General features: G+C 39.8%; 1 protein-coding gene across 2 annotated transcripts in view; it reads left to right on the top strand.

Annotated features, from left to right (window-relative positions):
• The window catches only part of LOC132227277 (NKG2-A/NKG2-B type II integral membrane protein-like), a 49,482-nt gene extending 30,047 nt beyond the window's left edge, over positions 1–19,435 (top strand). Inside the window, exons 5-6 of one of the 2 annotated variants that reach the window (XM_059682188.1) lie at positions 17,870–17,970; positions 18,289–19,435. In XM_059682188.1, coding sequence (XP_059538171.1) covers positions 17,870–17,970; positions 18,289–18,400 — 213 coding nt within the window. In that variant the 3' untranslated portion in view covers positions 18,401–19,435. Of the gene's footprint in view, positions 1–2,248; positions 2,353–3,483; positions 3,809–17,869; positions 17,971–18,288 lie in introns of those variants that run through there. The other variant, XM_059682187.1, reaches the window with a different exon arrangement.
• Positions 19,436–24,301: the final 4,866 nt, after the last annotated feature.

The following is a 24,301-nucleotide window of genomic DNA, read 5'->3' as shown; positions in this document are numbered from 1 at the left end:
TCACCTTTGGAGAAGTGTCTTTTTAGGTCCTTTGTCCATTTTTAAATTGGTTTGTTTGTCTTCCTTTTGTTAAGTTGTATGAGTTCCTTATATAATTTGTATATTAACCCTTTATCAGATGTATCATTGGCAAATATGTTCAGCCATGCAGGGGGCTCCCTTTTCATTTTGTTGATGGTTTCTTTTGCTGTGCAGAAGCTTTTTATTTTGATGTAGTCCTATTTGTTTATTTTATTATTAGTTTGTCTTGTCCTGGAGATGTATCCACAAACATATTGCTATGAGAGATGTCCAAGATTTTGCTGCCTATGGATTCTTCTAAGATTTTTATGGTTTAACGACTTACAATTAAGTCTTTTATCTATTTGAGTTTATTCTTGTGTATGGTGGAAGCTGGTGGTCTCCTTTCATTTTGTTTTGCATGTACCTGTCCCCATCATTTATTGAGGAGGCTGTCTTTACTCAATTGTATGCTCTTTGCTCCTTTGTATGCTCTTGCTTCCTTTGTCAAATATTAATTGAGGATAATGGTTTGGGTCAATTTCTGGATTCTCCATTTTGTTCCATTGATCTATATTCCTATTCTTGTGCCAGTACCAGGCTGTTTTGATTACAGTGGCTTTGTAGTATAATTTAATATCTAGTATTGTGATCTCTCCAACTTTGTTCTTCTCTCTCAAGATTGCTGTGGTGTTTGAGGCCAGATGTAAGCTGGCAAGGTCCTTGCACCTGAAGGGGCTAGCAAGGCTGGGACCCTTACCCACACAGTTTTCCCAGACTTGTTTGGATGGCGATTATCAGTAGAATGGGAGTAACATTTGTAGAATGAAAACAGCCTTTCATAGCTTACCAAGAAGTCTGTAACTATTTACTGAGATATGCTGTACTGAGAACTTGTCCTTCTGCTGTATCTCTCCCTTAGAGATTAAGAGGAACAAAGAATACATTTCTCTTGACAGACCTCCTATTCAGTGTGTTGTGTATAAAAGGATTGTATAGCTAATAAACTTGCTTCAGTTCATCGAGAGAACTGGGGTCCTCCCGACCCTGCTTTCCTGTTTTTCTTTCTTTTCTCAATTCCCACCTCCCTGCCTCAGCCCGGCTCAACCCTGTCAGGCTGGCCCTGACACTGTGGCTATTTGGGATCTTTTTTTTGTTTCATATAAATGTTAGAGTGTTTGTTCTAGATCTGTGAAATATATCGTTTTAATGGGGATTGCATTAAATCTATAGATTGCTTAAAATCTATATGTTTTAATGATTTTGATTCTACCAATCACTGAACACGGTATATTCTTTCACTTTTTTATATCTTTCTCTAGCTCTTTTTTTGTAATGTCTTGAAGTTTTCTTATACAGGCATTTTACCTCCTTAGTTAAGTTTATTCCTATGTATTTTAATTTTTTTGTTGCAATGGTAAATGGGATTTTTTTTAACTTTCTCTTTCTGTGAGATCATTTTGGTGTATAAAAATGACAGTTTTCTGGGTGTTAGTTTTGTATCCTGCTATGTTGCCAAATTCATTTATTAAACCTAGTAGTCTTTCAGTGGAGTCTTAAGGGTTTCTATGTACGGTATCATGTCATCTGCAAATAATGACACCTTTACTTCTTTTCAATTTGGACACCTTTTATTCCTTCCTGTCTGATCACTACAGCGAGGACTTCCAGTACGATGCTGAATCAGAGGGTGAAATCGGTTATCCTTGTCTTGTTCCTGTTCCTAAGGGAAATGGTTTTAGTTTCTGCCCATTTTGTATGATGTTGGCTGTAGGTTTGTCATCTGTGGCCTTAAAAGGTTTTTTATCAAACTTGGGTGTTGGATTTTATCAGATGCTTTTTCTGCATCACGTAATATTATAGGTTTTTTGTTTTCCAATTTGTGTATAAACTTTTCTGTTCCTTTGGCAAGTTTGTTAGGATGCTGCTGCTTTTGTTGCAGCTGTTGCCTCAATTCATGTGAATCTTGAGTGTTTCAAGTGATTCAGAGACCTTTCTATTTCCGCAGAGCATCGTGGGATCTTCTGAATGTTGGATATGCTGGGCCAGCTGGGTGGGTCAAACATTTTCTGCCCGTGAGACATGGTTGGTTTGCTTAGTCACTAATTGCATCAAATGTTGGTGGGCTGTGCATTTAACTAAGCAGTCATCCAACCTCCTCATTTCCTCCTCCTCCTCCAGCAGTGGACAACTTAGCTGTTTGTATGAATTCAATTACCTAATTTCTCAAAAAAATGTTGTCTCCTAGGATTTTTTGAACATTTTCATTCGATTTCTATGGATTCAACTCTACCACAGAAACAATAGTAATTTGTCAGTGTGGAAAAATGGCTTAGATTTCTCTTCCAAGCCGTAAGTTTCTTGAGAACTTATATATTTTAGGTCTTCATGCTTAAAGTCAGAAATTAATCTTAGAAATGAAAATCAATGCGTGAACAATTACATAAATAAGGTACAACTTTGGTATAACATATTAATTCAGGTAAGGAGATATCCACTAGAGCAGTAGTCGGCAAAATCATTAGTCAATAGAGCCAAATATCAACAGTACAATGATTGAAATTTCTTTTGAGAGCCAAGTTTTTTTTAAACTTAAAGTATATAGGTAGGTACATTGTTATTAACTTAATTAGAGTACTCCTAAGGCTTAGGAAGAGCTACACTCAAGGGGCCAAAGAGCCGGATGTAGCTTGCGAGCTGCAGTTTGCCGACTGCGGCAATAGAGCCAAAAGCCATTATATTAGAAAGTAGGTTTTACGAATATATATGTTCAAAAATTGACAAATTAGTTAGTTTACCAGTTTGTACTTATGATGACACATCTGTGTAATTAAAATGAAGTACATATGAAAAGTTTCATTTCACAGAAAATTTTTCTGTATGTATTTCTATAATTTAAAATTTATACTGAAAAAGTCTAGTAAATGCATGCAGGCACTTTTCATGACAGGTAAACAAATGTACTTGGCTGGTGTGTGGCTTCAGGCCTCAGGCTTTAGGGCAACAGCACCTGTTACCATAGGCGGTGTGGTGTGATCATGTGCTAACCATTAGCAGTACCTTGTTTATGAGCTTTCACTCTTGGATTTAAATATGTGACTCTAGTAGTAGATATGTAATATTTATTTATGTCAGAGAAATTACTACATTGTTTTTCCTAACATATGGCCTAGTTGCTAAAAATTTAAAGAAATAATGGTGAATCAAGAACAAAAAAAATAATCTATTAATATAAGTTAACTTTTATTAAAACATTTTAAAATAAGCAAGATGTTAATTTCACATATGATATACAAACCTAAAATTTTTCCCATTAAATCCAGATCCATTAAATCAAGTGTTTACCATCAACTAAATGTTTCTGTTGAAAAGTTTTAAAAGATGTTCAAATTTAGGTATGTAAATATTACCGTAAAGAGTTTATTCATTAAAATATGAAGTTATATATGATCAGATTAATGATATATTGTTTCTGTATTTCAGATCTGGAATAACTTCAGGATTTCATAAGAACTGTACACTTGCACTACTTTACAGCCACAAGCTCTTTTCTGAATCTTGTTTAGAAAATAAAAGCTATGTTTGTAAGCACCAGCCATGTTAGCTTACCTAAATCTAGTATAATGGTATTTCCACCATCTAAAAATGATACATTTCTAGTTTCTTTAAAAGCACTGCAATTATTTTCTGTAGAACTATTTTTAAGATATTATTTTGAGACCAGCTTTAGGTTCACAACAAAATTAAGAGGAAGGTATTGAGATTTCCCTTATTCCTCTGTCCCACCCATGCAGAACCTCCCTTTTATCACCATCACTCACCATCGTGGTACATTTGTTACTGAGAATGATTCTACTTTGACTCTTCATAGAACTGAAAGTCCATAGTTTGGCCTGGCTGCTGTGGCTCAGTACTTGAGCATTGTCCCATGCCCCAAGAAGTCAATAGTTCAATTCCTGATCAGGGTACATGGCTGAGTTGCGGGCTCAATCCCTAGTAGGAGGTGTGCAGGAGGTAGCCTATCAATGGTCCTCTCTCACTGATGTTTCTATCTCTGTATTCCTCTCTCTCTAAAGTCATTATAAACTTTTATTTTAAAGTCTATAGTTTATCTGACACTTCACCCTTGGTATTACAGATTTATTTTTAAATCTTTATTTATGTTCATTTAAAATATATATTCAGTTACATATTGTACACTTTTAAAACTTCTAATATTCACTAAAATAAATCATGGACATATTATGAATTATAATATCAAGAATTCTTATTTTTCCCCTTGCTGGTTTGTCACAGTGGATAGAGCGTCAGCCTTCAGACTGAAGTGTCCTGGGTTTGATTCCGGTCAAGGGCACATGCCCAGGTTGCAGGCTCAATCCCCAGAGGGGCGGCCGTGCAGGAGGCAGCTGATGAATGATTCTCTGTCATCACTGATGTTTCTAACTCTCTCTCCCTCTCCCTTCCTCTCTGAAATCAATAAAATAAAAATAACTCTTATTTCTAAGGCTGCAATAACATGAATAATTGAGCAAATATTTTCAAATTAATTTACTTGACCTAGCCTTTAAATCTTCAAAACGGGGGCTGAACATCCCAGGGTCACAAGGTGAGTAAGTGTGTTGAATCAGAAGCGAAAAAACAGGGGAAGTTTGATTCAAAGAATTATTAACTACTTGGTGAGAGAGGGGAATAAAAGAAAATTACAGAATGTTCCTGAAGCTTAAGGGAGATTACCAAAATGAAAACCACATGGGTGCCAGGTTTTAGACTCCATTGAAGACAGTGTCACTACAGAAAGCTTTATGGCAGGTAAGCTCACTGGACGGAGGTGGGACAGAGCAGTTCCAAGTCCTCTGGCTCACACTGGTGAGCGTGGATCTCAAATGTGACTAACAAGCGGGAAGGCCTCCCTGCCACAGTGTCAGCAGGCAGAGGCTGGAGGAGAGGGAACTGGGACCAGCCTCAAACACCTGCTGGAGGGGGAACGCCACAGGAACCTCCTGCATGCGTGCAGCTGGTAACCACATCTCTGTAGCCAGAAAGAGAACTCACCGTGAAACCAGGAAGAAGAGCCCTTTCTCTGTCATACCCCTCCCGTGCCTTTTACTAGCAAAACATCAGGTGAGCTGGCAGGGAGGAAAAGGTTTATAAGACCTAGCACCATTAACTCACAAAGGGCGGTAAAGATAGATTTGGAGCCCACGGTAATAACTTCTTAATTGACACTCAAGGTTATTATACAACAACCCCAAGATTTCTATAGAAAAGCCACTTAAATATGTGCCACTTATTCAGAATATGCAACCAAAACATATATCTTCTAAATCTATTTTGGTGCAGCATTATTAATACTTAGAGTCATTTTTTGGTGCTGGCTGGTGGATTCACTGGGTAATAATCAGTGTCCGTTGGTATATTATACATGTCTTTTTTTTCTCTACTGGATTTTAGATATTTTGGAAGGTACCTTCTTTTATTAAATTCTTTGTCTCCCCCCTTTTGACACTCTTTATTACTATGCTTTAGAAGCATGTTTGATGGACACAATAGAGTGTTAAGTAATGAAGAAAACAACAAAAAAGGACACGATATCTGTGTGAGTCAACGAGTTAATTATTGACAGAATGTGGATGAACTTTAGTAATTTGACATAATCATTCGGGGATATTTTTACTATAATTCAATTACAAGTGGGAGAGATCCTGCACTCGTTTAATAATGCAAAATGAATTAATAGTTTATATGCATTTATCTCTTTGGATATGGATGTTGTCTTTATATTCTATATGTTCATTCCTTAGATTCACATAGAGAAAATGTGTCAATATTCAAAATTAATTTGCATTTAATTGCTGAAGTTGTGTTACCAACAACATAGTTGCATTGATATTTAAAAATCAGCATTTATTTTATTAATTCATTTCTCATTTACCCATTTGTGGTTTGGTTGGCTTTTAGTTGATGTAGACTGGGCATGTATGGGCTCAGCTCAAAACTATAGATAAAGTTCATATCCTGTTTTTATATTTTATTCTCTGAACAGCGGGCTACCTGGTACATAACCTCATAGCAGTGATTAGCAACTCTCAGCATTGCTAGCAGAAATGTGCTTCTTGATACCTGACCTCCGAATTCATAATATGTTACTTTCCAGATCACATAATATTATCAAAACAAGTCACATAGCCAAGCTTTTTAATTGTCTACAAAGTACACTTTTCTCATAGTGGTCAGAGGGGAAAAATGTAGATTCCCCCAAAACTAATCTAATCTACAATAATAGCCATTGGAAGACAGGGAGAAAAGAGTAGTGCACCAGCAGTTAGGACCACCTGTAGGAGTTATGGAAATCCCAGAAGCCAGAATATAAAATACCCACATACTTTGTAGTCACATGGTTCCTCACATGATTTCACTATTGCCAGATATAAGTTTCTTAGTATTTTAACTACATTAACAAATTAATATTATTTCTTGATGTATAAATTTTTCTTAAATTTAAAGTACAAATTACCAATATAATTTATCAAATTTTGAGGACAAGTCACCAAATTAAATGATCTGGAGATTAAGTCTGAATAAGAAATTAGTTGATGAAAGCCAATATTTCCAAATAAATGTAATCAGACTTCCTGGGATAGTCTTGGGAAATGGTGACTTTTGTGTATGTAGTTAAATCTCATTCATATCAATTGCTATTTCTCTGATATAAAATGACTACAACAAGCAGCATCATAGTGATTGAAGAGTTTGTGTAAACTTCTCTACCCGTCACAGATATTCAGCATAAATAACAAAATGATAAATAAGAAACAAGGTATTAGAGATGGAGAATCTCCTTGAGACCATAAGAAGTCTGATATTATGTGATGAACAGGGGCAAATTTATCGACATTGCTGGTTTTCACAACAACTTCATGTCTTTATCCAAATATTACATTCCCAATAGACACAGATGGAATTTCAATTCCTTCTCACAGATGATATGTTCAATTCCTCTTACTGTGTTCAAAATGTTTTCATAGAACATTTATTATCATCTCACATTATATATTTTACTTTTCTTCTGACATACAACACAAATGTTTATTCTCTCACAGTTCTGGCAGCTTGAAGTCTGAAATCAAGGTATTAAAGGTCTATGTTCACTTTGAAGACTCTAAGGGAGACCCTGTGCCCTGCATTTCTCTTCATTTTGGGTATAGCCCTGAGTCTTAGGATTTCATTGGCCTAGGGGATATTATTCCAATCCTGGCCTCATTCACCTCACTGTTCTCCCTGTGTGTCTCTCTCTCGGTGTCCATGATCCCTCTTCTTATACATTTTATATCTATTAATTAAGGCCCATCCTACACCAGTATGACCTCATCTTAACTTGGTTACATTTGCAAAGGCTCTATTCCCACGTGAGGTCACATTCACCCACTCTAGTAGACACTAATTTGGGGGTTGAAGTGGTGTGGGCATGTGATACTAGAAAGTGACTAAAAAAAGCAGGTAATGCCCAAATCTTTTGTTTGGGTATCATTGTAACTAGAAACAGAATTTTTTTAGTGTTTGTGAAAACTCAGTTTCAACCATATGTATGAAAGCTTGGTTGAGGAGAGGGGGAGAAATGACCTAGCATAAAATCAGAAGAAACAGTTTACTTAGAATTCATCTGTCTTTGACATTTCAAATCGTTCGTTCTTAACACTTTAAAATATAACAACCCAAACCCAAAGAAAACTGGTTTTATAGAGACTAATGACAATGATTTTGAAATTATTATCTCCTACACAGGTACACATATATCATGTTTGCATGACACTTAAATTGCTTGTATATTTTATTCTTTCAACAAATTAAACTCTCCCATTCTTTTAGGAGTCAATAAGACAGAGTACAAAACTCGCCTCTATTACCAAAAGATAAATGGTATTAGACGTCAGTTAACTGAAATTTTTACCATAGAGGGGTGGAAAAATCAATAAGATATGTAAAAATTCATAAGATATCTATGATGTAAAATTACAGCCTCTCATCTGCATGTAGATTATTGAGCTAGTTTATAGTTAATACAATGGCTATAGTATACATTTCCTTAAGCAGACCGTAATTTCCTTAACCCGAGTCAATCACAGGTTAGATATTGTCAAAATTATAATTTGATTTTTAGGTAAATCTCATCTTCACTATACCTATTTTTTCAAAGACATAGATTAACAATTTATAGAGTTTACAATGTGTTTGTTTTATTACTGGTTTAGCATGACCAACTACTTTTTCATAGTCTTCAAAACATTCATCCTACCTAATATTAGACAAACATGTAAATTGACCATCCCTCCACTATGCTCACCAGCCAATCAGGAGAGTATGCAAATTAATCCAATAAAGCTGGCAGTTAATTTGCATATGTAGGCGCGAAATGGTGGAGTGAAGACTGAAGGCTCTGGCCAGAGCAGTGAAGGCCTGTGTCCCGGGTGCTGGAGGAAAACCGGTGCCTGCAGCCAGGGGAAGGGAAAGCCTATTGCACGAATCTTTTCATGCAACAGGCCTCTAGTCACTTATACATGATAACATTTGCTTAAAAGATACTTTTGTACTAACCCCATGAAACGTGCAGAGACGAGACTGAGTGGTAATTCTTTGCCCCTTCATGCTTCAGAGTACAGAAGATCATATGTTCATGTTATCCTATAACATTTACTGATTCTAACAGTTCGGGATAGATTGAAAAGGCAGAGAAAAAAAAATAACTACAAAAAAGAATGGCAATATAAATTTTACCTGAGACCAGATAATTTTGTTTTGAGTGAACATTTCCCAGATAACTCATTTTAGACTAAACTGCAAAGCTATGCCAGTTGGTTACAAAGCAAAAAGGATTATTGTTCCTCACTCCAATGATGTACTGCAAATAATCTCCTTGATGCCATAAACACATTTCTCCATTCTATTCATAAAGAAAACTAAAAAGGGATGAGATAAAAATTAAGCTTACAACCTTAAATAATTTAGCTATTTTCTCTCAAAACAGGATTAACTACTGCTAACCAACTCCCCCCAACCCCAGGTCCCCCAAATTAGAAAGCATACCATATTTTTTAGAGAAGGTTGTTGTGTTGGCTTTTCTGTTCTTTTGTGAAAATGAAATGCATATTTTAAAGACTCTTTCCATCCCATAATTTTCTGACAAATCACAAAAAGTTCCTGTTCTCATGGATGAATAATAATCCTTTGTGTGTGTAATATTTTCTTTATCCATTCATCCACTGAAGACACCTAGGTTGCTTTCAAACATTAATTATGGTGAATAATGTTTTAATGAACATGGTAGTACAGATAGCTCTTTGCAAATATGTGTTACCATGACTGGATATCTCAGTTGGTTAGAGCATTGTCCCCCTACGCCAAGGTCACTGGTTGATCCCTGGTCAGGGCACATACTAGTACATAATATCACTCCTGTTTGAAATATAATGAACAGCATAAACTGATCAACAAGAACAGATCCAGAGACAAAGAAGCATTGATCAGACCGTCAAACCTCAGAAGGAAAGTAGGGGAGGGTGGTGGTAAGGAGGAGAGCTCCATCAAAGGACTTGTATGCATTCATATAAGCCTAACCAATAGACACAGACACCAGGCCGGTGAGGGCATGAGTGGTGGGGAGGGAGCAATGGGGGGATAGGGAACATATGTAATACCTTAATCAATAAAGAAAAAAAAGAATCAAAAAACGCTTTTCTGTTTTTTGTGTTTTGGGTGTTGTTGGTTTTTTTTGTTAATAGATACACAATTCTGTCAATTTATTTAAAAATTTTAAACTTTAAAAAAATTAAATAAATAAATTAATTAAAACTCATTAAAAAATCAAACAAGTTGATTTCTTTCTATTATCTATCTACCAATCTATCTATCTATCTATCTATCTATCTATCTATCTATCTATCTATCTATCTCTAATATCTTTGCCTTCTCTATTTTGAAAATCAATCAATAAATTTAAAATTGTAATATAATTGTGTTGTTTCTTTGGATACACATTCAGAAATGAGATTTTTGGAGCATATTGTACTCCCAATTTTAATTTACTCACTAATGAAGATAAACATTTCCTCTATTCTGGAAGTAATATGAGAAAGATGAAAAATTCTATCTGATTCACACTAGATAATTTAAATGCAATGTTTTATTTCTTCTAATGGTCATGTGTCACTTAACATGTGTTTTCAAAGTCTACTATTTCTGTCTCCCCAGCTATGGTCAAGTGAAATTTTTAAAAATTATATTTGTCTTTCTCCTACATTGTGAGACTTGGGTTTTTGTTATTTACAACAAATATTTATAATAAAATCCAAACTACTAATTATAATTTAAATATGAATTAATAAATAATATGAGTATTAATTTAATATTTCAATTTTATACATATGCTATAGTTCAGTGTTGCTTAATGTCTTATACTTCACGGACATTTATTAATATCAGGAAAATTTATATTTCTATATACAAATAATAAAATTAAATAGAGCAATTTTAAAAACAAGAGAGAGTGAGAAGATACATTTGAGACTAAATATTTGTGACAGTTACTATATGTTGAAAATGTAGTAATTCTTCAGAATATTAATGACAAACATGATTAAGAAGCTATTGTAAATGAAATTATGGTTTTAGATTTATTCTATTATAATTAAAATAACATAATGAGTGTATAAGTAAAATGAGGTAATGCCATTAATTAGGAACCTTGTCTAAGAGTAGAACTTAAACATCTGCGATACTCTTCACGAGGCCTAAGATATGTGATTTTAAGATGAAATAAGTTAATAGCATGAATAGTCACGTCTTTTGTTCCAGAAATCTTTTAGAATATGAAAATAATTTCTCAGAGGCACTTACCAATGGACAAACTAAATGATGCACTACAAGCTCAAAGCCTCTTACATTTGGAAGATGTGTGATGAGATAAATCATCTTCAAAAATGCCCACGTGTAAGAATTTCCTGTTCAAACTCTAAGTGACACAGTGATGAGAAATCTACTATTTTCTACTTTTGATTCACTCTCAGTCTTCACAGGCCAGTCTGTGGAGACCACAGATATTGTTTACAGGAGTGACCTTGCCTCCCATTAAAGGATTCATAACTTACAGCTCCCAGAGGTATGTGGTATACTCTTCTGTCTCTCTACTGGCCCAATTCATTTAATGGGAAATACATTTTCATTGTCTGATATGAATCAGAAATAGTAACAAGGCAATTGTGTTAAAATAATTAAAACAAGTGACATACTGAGAGTTTATAAATATCAGATTGAGTGTTATCTTCACATGCATTGTATCTCAAAATATTTTATTCCCACCTCAGATTAGCAAGCTAGGTCAAATTTCACTTGACCAAATAACTTTTAAAGGTAATACAGTATAAATTTCAAAGCCTGAATTTATTCTAGATCTCACTGACTGCAGAGCCCATTGACTGAATTATTGAATAAATTATCAGATTTATTAAATTTGCCTACACACTAAAGTCACCTTCACTGACTTTGATAGCCCTAGGATCTTTCAGGAATTTTGCACCAACAATGTTCCTCCATAAATGATATACACATTTATTAGTCATTTTATGATTTCATATCTTAACCATTGAAAAATGTAAGTTACTTGTGTAAAATTAATATTTTTAAGAATCCTTTAACTTTCTATTGCTCTTATTATTTGTAAGTTTCGGATAACTTTAGAGTGTCATGTAGCATTTTTAGCATATAAAATATTTTCTTAAATTATAATGATTTCTCAGAACTCCACATTATTTAAAATATGACATGATATTTTAAAATATCACTGCCCTTTTAATAAATAAATATAAGTGACTAAATAAAATTAATGTATTAAAGAAAAGTACTATATATTCTAATACTACTATTCCCCCAACTTAAAACACTCAATCTGTAACCATAAGTTGTCATAAAAATGAGTGCATCTCTTTCTTTCTATACAGCATTTTAATTTTCATAGTTACTCTAATAGTATTAAAATGATTTAGTGGATTCTGACTTTGATAATGATATTATTATTCTGATTTTCTTTATTCTTTGTTAACTTCTTACTTTTCAATGCTTCAACCAATAATACTATGTTAAACATAGAATATCATTTTAACAACTATTATTCTATCCTGAAACACATTTAAATCTCTACGTAAATTAGAACAAGACTTCACATTGGTCAAATGCAAAGTAAATACTGTTACTTTCTCACACCCCACCCACAAAGACTATCCTTGGCGTCTTGTCATTGCTCACAGCATTTACTAATTACTTAAGTGCTGTTATCATAGGCACCACCCCTGTCATTACCCAGCCTCAGAGATGGATGTCCAACAAGAAAATGACTCAGACATGAGTCTGGCTAAGGACTTAAGAAGACAGCAAGTGAAAGGTAAGGGCATGAACAGCTCCATTGTACCAACTGAACAATAAATATTCTGTGTGGGAATAAACTTTCAAGTGCTTTTCAAGACCTTCAATGGAATCACAAGGATGACTAAAGCAAAGGTGGCTCATTTAATACACACAGTATAATTGTTCTAGGATGTGCACCTGGCATATAGAGGTGTGCAAAAGAGTAGGGAATTAGCTCACATATGTTTTCATTTGTAAGGGTCAGAGCTTAAAGTTGGAACACAGAATTCTAATATGAAATCTGAGGGCTAGTTTCATTGAGGCACTGTTGTAAGGTGTCACCTTTGACCAACAACTCATGGAGAATCGTGTTTTCAGAAAATGAAATGGTACATCTGAGAGGAAGATTCCACTGCTAGATATGGTTTCAGGATTCAGCTTTACGATTTGCTGTGCACGTGGGTTCTCTTATATGTAAACTGCCTAAATAATATCTCCATCTCTCCTTTCTCCTCCTGCAGATTCACCATCACCTCCAGAGAAGCTCTTTGCTGGGGTCCTGGGAGTTATCTCCCTTATCTTGATGTACAGTGTAGTAAGAGTGATACTTTTCATGCCTTGTAAGTTTTTGGAAGATTTTAGGGAAACATCATTTTAAAGACTCTGAGTGCCTCTAAGCATTTCATAATACAGTATTACAGAATAGAACTCTCTTTTTAATGTGTACATTTAGATAAATCTGCTATGCTGAATTTGTCAAATGCATAAGAAATAGAATGATTTGTAGAACACATTTTACACATTTATATATTCTGATTTCATAACTTAAATACATATTTTATAGGAATCCAAAAGGCCTTACTTAGAAATGCAAATTAATTCTTGGTAATGGGTAAGCCAATACTGTAAGAGATGGTAAAGTTGGTTCCCATAGGCTTTTAAAATATTTTCCTTTAAATATGTTACTTTATTCATTTTTTTCTCATCATAAACAATATTTACAAAAAACTTCAATCTACAAACAAAAATTATGATTTATTTAGATTAATTACTTTTTAATCAATTACCTTAATTTTTTAAGGTACTGGTAAACTGGAGAAGAACAATTCATCCATCAGCACAAAGATCCTGAAAGGTACAAAATAATTTTCAAAGTTCTGATATTTCCAAAGTTCATATTTTGTCTTTATCTTAGGCTAGGCAATAATAATAATAGACTCTTTTTGGAGAACATAAATTATTAAATGAGCAATAAATGTTCATAAATAATTTTTATAAGAGAGTGTTCCTTCTTCTGCAACATTATGAAAAAACATCAATTTTAAATTGCGACATCCATTGTTGCGGTTTGGCTTTAATTTCCTACTGCTATAATATAAGAGACAAGTGATTTTACTATTCTTAAAATGTATTTTCAGTCATCGGCTTTTAGGACATGTACAGAGTAGATATTTTTGTTTATGTGTTTGCTCTATGTGGGCACAGAAATTAGGGGATATCTGGCAGACCCTTTCCTGTGAGTGTGTTTTGTTTTATATGTACCAGCCAGGGAGGATGTATAGGTATATTATGTACCTATTTGTTTATACCTATGTAAGTGTGTAAGTTAATTTCTAAAACTTCAAATTGCTATAAGATTAAGATTTGTAATCTTCCTTTAGCATATCATTGTGAACTTTGTCCACTGGGATGGTTTACATTTTCCAACAATTGCTATTACATTAGCACTGAAGAAAAATCATGGAATCAGAGTTTGCTGGCCTGTGCTACTAAGAACTCTAATCTGCTTTACATAGATAATGAAGAAGAAATGGTAAGATATTAAACATTTCATATACTTTATTAAAGGCTTATTTCAGCCAATAGTATATTTGTAGAATTCACTTTTTTATACATAGTTATAAATATTTAAAGTTTGTATAAAATTCCACAGTTTGACTTTATAATCCTATCTAATAAAAGAGAAACATTGAGGGCATTGGTTGTATAGTGGTGAGCATAGCTGCCTTCCAAAAGAGAAACATGGTAATTGGCATACGACCGCTACCCTTCCCATTGTCTAATCAGGGCGATATGCAAATTAACTGCCAGCAAAGATGGCAGCCGGCAGCCAGGCAGCTTAAACTGAACATGAGGCTTGCTTGCTTCAGTGACGGAGGACTGCAACGTTCCCCGCCTGCTTTGCCGGCCTCTGAGCTTGCAGTTTAAGAAACATTGTAACATATAGAAGCTAAACAAAACCCCAGAAACCAGCTTTCAGCAAGCCGGGATCTCAGAGCTGGAGTTGATACAAAGTTTCCATTATAGAACCGAAACAAACCAGATACCTACTTTCAGCAGCTGAGGCCTCAGAGCTGGAGCCTCAGACTAAAGCTGGCCCAGAATAAAAAAAAAAGAAAAAGAAAAAAAGGAGCAGTTGGGAGCTTCAGTCCCAGCATGAAAACAGCCCTCAGCCCCTCACCCAGACTGGCCAGGCACCCCAGTGGGGACCCCCACCCTGAAGGGTGTGTGACCAGCTGCAAACAGCCATCATCCCCTCATCCAGGCTGGCCAGGCACCCCAGTGGGGACCCCCACCCTGATCCAGGACACCCTTCAGGGCAAACCAGCCAGCCCCCACCCATGAACCAGGCCTCTATTCTATATAGTAAAAAGGTAATATGCCTCCCAGCACCGGGATCAGCGTGACAGGGTCAGCGTCCAAACCCCCTGATCTCCCTGTGTCTCTGTGTGTGACAGGGGGTGGGGCCACAAACTCCCTATCCGCCCTGCTCTTTTCCTGACAGGATAAGGTGCCCCTACCCCCTGATCGGCCCTGCTCTGTGCCTGACAGGGGGGAGCTCCCCAACCCCCTGATCGCCCTGCGGATCTGTGTGTGACAGGGTGTGGCGCCCCTACACCCCCACCACACAGGCCCTGCTCTGTGTGTGACGGGGTAGAGCAATAACCTCCCCATCAGTCCTGCCCTGAGTGTGATAGTGATGGTGCCTCAACCCCCTGATCGGCCCTGCCCTGTGGGTGATAGAGGGTGGCGCCCCAACCCCCTGATGGGCCCTGCTCTGTGCGTGACAGGGGGTAGCTCCCCAACCCCCTGATGGGCCCTGCTCTGTGCTTGACAGTGGGGAGCTCCCCAACCCCCTGATGGGCCCTGCTCTGTGCCTGACAGGTGATGGTGCCACGACCTCCCCATCCCATCAACCCTGCCTTGAGTGTGACAGGGGGCGGTGCCCCAACCCCCCAATCGGCCCTACCCTGAGCATGACTGAGGGTGGCATCGCAACCTCCCAATCTGCCCTGCTCTGTGCATGACAGGGGGCAGCGCCCCAACTCCCCAATCGGCCCTGCTCTGAGCCCAACCAGGGGCTGCACCTAGGGATTGGGCCTGCCCTCTGCCACCTGGGAGCAGGCCTAAGCCAGCAGGTCGTTATCTCCCAAGGGGTCCCCGACTGCGAGAGGGCACAGGCTGGGCTGAGGGACCCTCCCCACCTTTCCCCCGAGTGCACAAATTTTTGTGCACCAGGCCTCTAGTCTATACTAATAAGAGGGTAATATGCTAATTAGACTGGATAGACTAGACACCTTCCAGACGTCATTCCAGACAAAGCCCGGACCCCGGCGAAGCTGCCCAGGGTCCCGGGTGACTGTGGCTGGCCAGAGGGGGAAGTCCGGGTCCCAGGTGTGGGGGCCGAAGGCAGAGGTGGTTAGGGGCGATCAGCCAGGCAGGCGAGTGGTTAAGGGAGATCAGGCAGGCAGGCAGAGTGGTTAGGGGAGATCAGGCAGACAGGCAGATGAGCAGTTCAGAGCCTGTGGTCCCAGATTTTGAGAGGGATGTCCAACTGCCGGTTTAGGCTCAATCCTGCAGGGGATGGGCATAAACCGGCAGTCGGACATCCCCCGAGGGGTCCCAGATTGTGAGAGGGTGCAGGCTGACCTGAGGGACCTCCCCCACACCCACCGTGCATGAATTTCATGCACTGTGCCTCTAATATGTTATATTTTTATACTACTAATGCACATCTACTAATCTCCAGTCTTCCTTTTGATAGACAACTGTGCTTCTATAAATGCTTGGTTTCTAAAAGAAACTTTGCCATTTAATTTTACCTTATATCAAGACTATTAAACATATAATTGAGCGGATGGATTACAAGAGCAATGGAACCATATAATTGCAAATCAGATCACAAAATGGAGTTTGCGGTCCTTAGCATCTCTGCTCCTGTGTATTCTCTCATCATTTCTCCTCCCGCATCACTTACCCACTGTGCTGACTTTTACTATATAGAGTCTCTTTGCTTGTTTTTGAAACTTATATAAAAAATCATACAGTAAAACACATTTTATTCCTCTTTCTTTGGACTCCCATATGATATTGCTGCACTTCATCTATATTGCATTTATCTGAAGTTTGTTAACTTTCACTGCTGAGTTATGTGAATGTGACATTTTAAAATCCATTCTCTCTGTTGTCATTCACTGGGGATCTGAGTCTCATGGCCTCCAGAATAAAGAGCCTTGCTGGGTCCGTTACTTTTAGTCATTGACTCCTTTTTGCTGGTCCCACCTCTGACTCACCTACCCTGGTTTCTCTGATTGCTTTTGTCAGCAGGTGTCCTAATGGATCACTCTCCTAGGCTTGCCTGCTGTTGCTGGGCAACATTCCCCTTTTAACACAGAGGAGGAATAGCTTCCTTGAGCCACATCCTATTTCTAGGTTGGGCATTGGAAACAATCTGGCCTAAGTCACTTTCTTCTGTTGGGTGGGATATAAGATACCCTGTCACTCTGTATTTGCTAATCCTGGAATACCAAACCTTTTACTTTTTCTCATTCCACCTTTCAGAGCTCTTCTTTACTCATGTCTTTCATTAATTAGTTCCAAAATTATAATTCTAATTAGCTGGGAAATGAGTCTCTGACACCTGGGCAACTGGATTCCACCAAACATAGAAACAGGTCAATTTGGGCTTTATCTGGTTTAATAATGTTGTGAAACACAGAATCTTTTTTGTTTGTTTGTTTGTTTCATGTCATTTATTTATTTAATTATGATCCCTTTTTTTAAAAAACCTGCTGAAATAGTAGAAAATGACATTGATCATGGTAACAAATCCTTTAAGTATTTGGAAACTTATTTAAAACTTTGTCATTTTAGTTTTGTCAATGTGGGTAAATATTAAATTACATGAATCAGAATTTTCCTTATTAAATTAAGAAGAATGAGACCTTTAAACATAAATATTTGGGGTAATTTTAAATCAAATGTACAAACATTGCTAAAAGTTTTTGAAAATATGAAATGTAACTTTAATATATCTTTAATTAAGAGTTTTAATCTATGTTTATTGTTAGATTAGAATCCAACAATCTTATTTTGTTCACAAAATGAAGGATTTTTTGAAAGAGTACACTACTTGCTTTACAAAAATAATCTTTCATGATGATTTTTTAAATAAAAATTCTTTATTTTGGGGTAGGAATTTCTGAGTTCCATATTACCTCCATCATGGATTGGAGTTTTTCGTAGCAGCAGTGATCATCCTTGGATGTTGATAAATGGTTCATTTTTCAAACTAAAGTAAGTTTTTTAAAAGAATGCTATAAATAAAGGAAAATTAAAAAAATAAAAATTCTGAAGTGTATTGTTGATGTTTTTGTTTAAGTTGAATTATAAACATGAAGAATGATAGTCAAAATTGATGAAAGGTTGATATAAATAGTAAAGAATGACTATCTAATTTTCCTAATAATCAACTCTTACAAACATTCCATAAAAAATATCATTACCCATTTTCAAAATGTTCTCTGATTGCAGTTATGTGGAAAATGCTATTTATTGTTTCATGGATTGGCCCCACACAATAACAACAAAATAATGCGTTTTTCTCCATCACAGAATAGCAGACTTACTATCTGGTAAAGGGGACTGTGCTCTGCTACACCTATATGGCCTCACATCATGGAGTTGCGAAGCTTCAAAAATATATAGCTGTAAGCATAAGCTTTAGAGTTAAAACATCTGAGTTTGGATTCTGTTGGATAACTTTATTTTCATGAAATGGAAATAATATTGTGATTGCATATGTCTTCAAATGAATTATATTACTTGTTCTAATAGTGAAGTAATTTTCTATAACAATTATTGGAAAATAACATACACATCCAAAAGTTTAGATATTCATTGCTTTTAGTGTCTGACGTGTTTCCCTCAATGTTATATTTGTGGCATTCAACATTTCTAAATGATCTTATGTTGTGTGAGTCACTTTATATGTGTTATCAAGAATAGGCCAACCCACAGAAGCAGAAAGTAGGTTAGTGGTTGCCAAAGGTTGAAGGGAGGTAGGTAACAAACGAATGCTAATTGGTGCACTGTCGCTTTTGGGGGCTGGATACTTTCCAAATTTTGTTGGTAGTGATGGTTGCAAACTCTGTTGAATATACTAAAAATCGCTGACATATATACTCTACATGGATGATTTTTTTTGCTTTGTAAATTAAACCTCAATACAGCTGTTAAAAAACACATGAGGTTATGTTAGGGGCTGCATTTAAACTTTAAATAATTTATAAAGGTGTAATTTTACAATATTGATTCTTTCAATCAATATCATGCTTTATCCCTCCATGTATTAGGCTTTCTTTAATTTCTCTATGTTTAAATTTTTTCTATATTGAAGTCAAAGAAATATGATTCTTCTATAATTGTGATTTTGTAAATGGTATACTTATTTTAAAATTTCTTTAGTAATTTTGCTGATTTAAACATAAATGTAGTTGAGCTTTGCTATTGATTTTTGTATTAATCCTATCATTTCAAATATAAGTTCTTCTGCATAGTATATATAGACAGTTACTTTATTTCTTTTTCCCTGGTGCAATTATTTTCTTTTCTTGACTTATTTTCATAGGCTGAAGTTTTATTTCTAATGTTAAATAGTAAAGACAGTAAAAGTGTATGTGTCCTCTATTTTTGGGGAACACATTTAAATACTTCATCCTTAAGTATGAGATTTGTTTTAAAGTTTTTTCATGAGACCTTTCTCATATAAAAGCAATTCCATAATATTGCTATTATTCTAATACTAGAGGCCCGGTGCACAAAAATTTGTGCACTCGGGTGGGTCCCTCAGCCCACCCTGTGCCCTCTCGCAATCTGGAGCCCCTTGGGGGCCCCTTCCCCTGGCTGCTGGCACCAGTTTTCCTCCGGTGCCCGGAACCCAGGCCTTCGCTCTTCGCTGGGAGGGGCCCACACGGTGGGCGAGGGGCTTAGCTCTTTTAAAAATACTTCTGAATGTTTGGTAAATAACCCTGTAGGAATCTACTTTCTGAAACATGCTGGTTGTTAAGGGCTGATTTGGGTAATCAACAAAATGTATGTTAAAATCCTAATCCCCAGAACCTCAGAATGTACCTGTCTATGGAGATAAGATCTTTAAAGAGGGGATTACATTAAATTGTGGCAGTTCCAGTGGGACCCTTAGCCCATCTCACTGAAGTCCTTATAAGAAGAGGAATGTTGGGGTCCAGCCCCAGCAGGTCCAGGGGTTCCCAAAGAAGGAATGACACAGAGGCAGCATTCAGGTTATCATCATAGCCAGGTTCTCTTTTTATTGTCCTGTTACATCTATATTTATACTATTTGATCCTATAAACATGCCTCTATAAGCTTTTTTTTTTTTTTTGCATCGGGTACATTTATTGGGGGGTCAGTCAAAGGGGGAGCTGGCTAGGGTGGGGTAGGGCAGCTACTTGTCTGGCCCCCGAGAAACCCAACTTAAGTCCAGAGCCTCGAGGGCTTAGAAGCCAAAGTCTTCCTCCACCTTTATCTGCACGGGGCCCAGCTCTGGAGTCAGCGGGACTCCTGCCCAGTGCCCTTCCTATGGCACTCGCCGCCTCTTCCAACTGCTGGGCCCCTCGCCAGGGGCCGGGCTGCTGGCTTCTGTGGGCGCTGGCGTCCTCCTGGGTGGGGACAGCCCTTCTTTCTCTGGAGGCTCGTTCTCAGCGTTGCCTGGGTTGGGGGCGTCTCTGCCCTGGCTGCCCTCGTCCTCCAGTAAGATGGTGAACTGGCTGGCCCGGTAGTTGTCACCGTAGGAGTCCAGCACCTTCATGAGGAACCTCCGCTCCTGCTGGAGTCTCCATGTTATCCTCTATATCTGATGGAGCCTGTTCAGGACCCGCTCCTTCACCTGCTCAATCTCCCTGCAGCGCAGATCCAGCGCCTGGTACTTCCTGCGATTGGATTGAGTTCATGTTGGCGCCGCCCTTGCTGGCCTCAGGCTGCCTCCTCCTCTTCGTCTCGCTCCTGGAGGCTGGAGCTGCCCAGACCCCCAGACACGAACTACACTTCGGTCTCAAGCTCGCTCTCCAGGATGTGACCACCTTCAGCGGAGGCAGCGCCAGCTCCCAGCCGGGAGGTGCTGAGAACTCCTCAAAGCCCACAGCTGCCATGGCCCCCTCTCTCTGCTCCAGCTCCGTTTCTCCCTGGCTCCAGGCGCAGAACTTCCAACCTTGCAAGCCTCTAGTTTAAAGTGGCTTGCGAAACTACAGCCCATCGGATTTCACAGCCAGGCACCCAGGCCCTGGCCGCTAAGCCTCCTGGGAGTTGTAGTTCTCTATTTCCGGCTTGCCTCCCTCGCCCCACCCCCACCCCAGTTCCAACTGAAAGGCCCTGCTGGCTGGTCTAACCCTGTGGCCAGGCATCTGAGTCACCTCGGGTCTTCATTCCTGTCCCGACACCACGCCATCTGACCATGGAGACACTCCTCTTGCGAGGCCCCTGGGTCTCCTTCTGGGTCTCCTCAGCCAGGTACTGGATCGCGTGCCCCAGCAGCGATACAGCCCTGGTGCCTGGGTCTCCTTCTGGGGCCTGGCTGTATTGCCCCCGGACCGGATGGCGTGCCCCAGCTGCGACGCAGCCCCGGGCCCTGGGTCTCCTCAGCCTGGGCACCGGATTGCGTGCCCCAGCGGCAAAAACAGCCCCAGCGCCTGGGTCTCCTTCTGGGTCTCCTCAGCCCAGGCACTGGATTGCGTACCACAGCTGCAACTCAGCCCCGGCCCTGGGTCTCCTTCTGGGGCCTGGCTGCGTTGCCCCCGGGGGACTGGATCGCATGCCCCAGCGGCAACGCAGCCCCAGCGCCTGGGTCACCTTCTGGGTCTCCTTCTGGGGCCTGGCTGCATCGCCCCTGGAATCCAGATGGTGTCCCCAGGCAGCTATGCAGCCTGGCCTCTGGCCCCGCCTCTGGGTGTTCTCCCATCACTGGTGATCAGTGATCTGAGAAGCCAGGCAGACATCCGCATCTTCCCTGCCCCACCCAGCTTCTCCCATTACTGGCCCAGGGCCGGCAACGGCGGCCAGGTTCTCTTATCACAGAAGCCAGCAAAGGAGGCCTGGCTTCTCCGAGCAAAGGCAGCTCGGTTCTCTGGCTCTTGGCTGCCGCCTGGGTTTCCGATTGCAGTCAGCGGCAGGCAGCTTCTTCCCTCCTTCCCCTTTCGCCTCCCAGCATTGCGCCTATGTTGGCAGTTAACCGCCATCTTGGCTGACAGTTAATTTGCATATAGCCCTGATTAGCCAATGAAAAGGGTATCGTCGTACGCCAATTACCATTTTTCTCTTTTATTAGATAGGATATCTTTATAATGATGTTACATTTTTATTATTTTTGTGTCAGTTGAAGTGATAAATGTTTTCTCTGTATAATGCTTATGAAGTAAACTACCTTTATTTCTTTTAAATGTTAAACCAATCTTGCATTTCTGAAATAAAACCACAATGGCTAGTTTGTACTGTCCTTCTTCAAACTTCAGTGTATATATTACACTTAGAGTAAGTTGTTTTTCTTACATCCAGGTTCACAAAGAGTTTAGAATGAGTTTTTATTTGTTATGTACTTGACAGGTTTTTATGCCAAGGCTATATGAAAAGCATTCCTTTCTCTATTTCCTGGAAGCCTCTGTATAAGAGTTCTGTTATATTTTTAATGTCATTTTTCATTACTGATGCTGAAACCAAAAATGTGGGTGTTTTGAGTCCCATTTCTTGTCTCACGAAATCGAAGAATGAAATTGCAGACAAAAGGGATTAATGGAACCAAAGTGTATTGAGAGAAGCCAGTCCTGGAAAAGGAGCAGCCAGGGTTCCAGGAGTAGGCCAGTGTCCGGAGCTTCCTCTCCATGTTATCGTTGGGAGTAGTTTAGTATCCAAGCTAATGAAACTCTATTAGTCCATGTGTGGAGGCCCATCTACACTAATAAAAGACAAACATGCAGATTGACCATACCTTCACTACACCTTAAGCCATGCCCACCAGCCAATCAGAGTTACTTTATGCAAATAACCCAATCAAGATGGCGGCCATCAGCCACGGAGCTGGAGCAAGCATTAGGCTTGGTTGCCCATATGATGGAGGAAGTCAACTTCCCGCCTGCCATGGCTGGTTCTGAGCTCCACTCACAGCAACAAAGTTTCAATTATAGAAGGTAAATAAACCCCAGATACCTGCTTTCAGCCGGCGGGCCACGGAACAGAGGCTAGCACAGCCGTGGGCAAACTACGGCCCGCAGGCCGGATCCGGCCCGTTTGAAATGAATAAAACTAATAAAAAAAAGACCGTACCCTTTTATGTAATGATGTTTACTTTGAATTTATATTAGTTCACACTTTTGTTCCGGCCCTCAGGTCCAGTTTATGAACCCATTGTGGCCCTCGAGTCAAAAAGTTTGCCCACCCCAGGGCCAGCAGGAGGCTTTCCCTCCGGCCCTCCCTGGCTGGCTCTTAGCTCCTCTCAAGGCTACAAAGTTTCAATTATAGAAAGTAAATAAATACCAGAATAAAAAGAAAAGAAAAAAAGAAGAGGTTGGGAGCTTCCGTCAATGGGGGGGCTTGGCCAGTCTGAAAACTGCCCTCAGCCCCTCACCCAGACTGGCCAGGCACCCCAGTGGGGACCCCCCCACCATAAAGGCGGTGTTACCAGCCTCAAAACAACCATCAGCCCCTCACAGGCTGGCCAAACCTCCATGGGGTGAGGTTCCCCACTGGGGGGACATGACCAGCTTGTAAACAGCCACCAGCCCCTCATCCAGGCTGGCCAGGCACCCCAGTGGGGACCCCCACCCTGAAGGGGGTGTGACCAGACTGCAAACACCCATCATCCCCTCATCCAGGCTGGCCAGGCACCCCAGAGGGACCCCCACCCTGATCCGGGACACCCTTCAAGGCAAACCAGCTGGCCCCCACCTGTGCACCAGGCCACTATCCTATATAATAAAAGGGTAATATGTAAACTGACCCTAATAGCAGAGCGACTGAGAATGACTGGTCACTATGACACACACTGACCATCAGCGGGCAGATGCTCAATGCAGGAGTTGCCCCCTGGTGCTCAGTGTGCTCCCACACGGGGAGCTCTGCTCACCCATAAGCCAGGCTGATGGCTGCCAGTACAGCAGTGATGGTGGGAGCCTCTCCTGCCTCCTCAGCAGCACTAAGGATGTCCTACTGCAGCTTAGGCCTGCTCCCAGCTGGCAAGTGGATATTGCTGAGGGCTGCCGGGCTGCCAAAGGGATGTCTGATTGCCAGCTTAGGCCCAATCCCCTGGGAAGCGGGCCTAAGCCAGCAGGTGGTCATCCCCCAAGGGGTCCCAGACTGCAAGAGGGCACAGGCCAGGCTGAGGACCGCCCCCCTGAGTTCACAAATTTTTGTGCACTGGGCCTCAAGTTCTGATATATAAAAAGCCAGGGGCTGTCATGACCTAAATGACCAGATGGACAACCGGACAACAGGCTCCTGGCAGGAGGGAGCTCCCTCCTGGCCATGGCCTGGGTGTGGTGGGAGTCAGCATGGGCCCCAGCGGGGGCTTGGCAGAACTCTCAGTCTCGCATGATCAGGGGCATTGCTGGCCTTCAAACCA

The sequence above is a fragment of the Myotis daubentonii genome, chromosome 2 (assembly GCF_963259705.1).
Source record: "Myotis daubentonii chromosome 2, mMyoDau2.1, whole genome shotgun sequence".
Taxonomy (NCBI): Eukaryota; Metazoa; Chordata; class Mammalia; order Chiroptera; family Vespertilionidae; genus Myotis; species Myotis daubentonii.
Note: the sequence above shows the minus strand (reverse complement) of the source record. Positions and strands in the feature narration are given on the sequence as shown.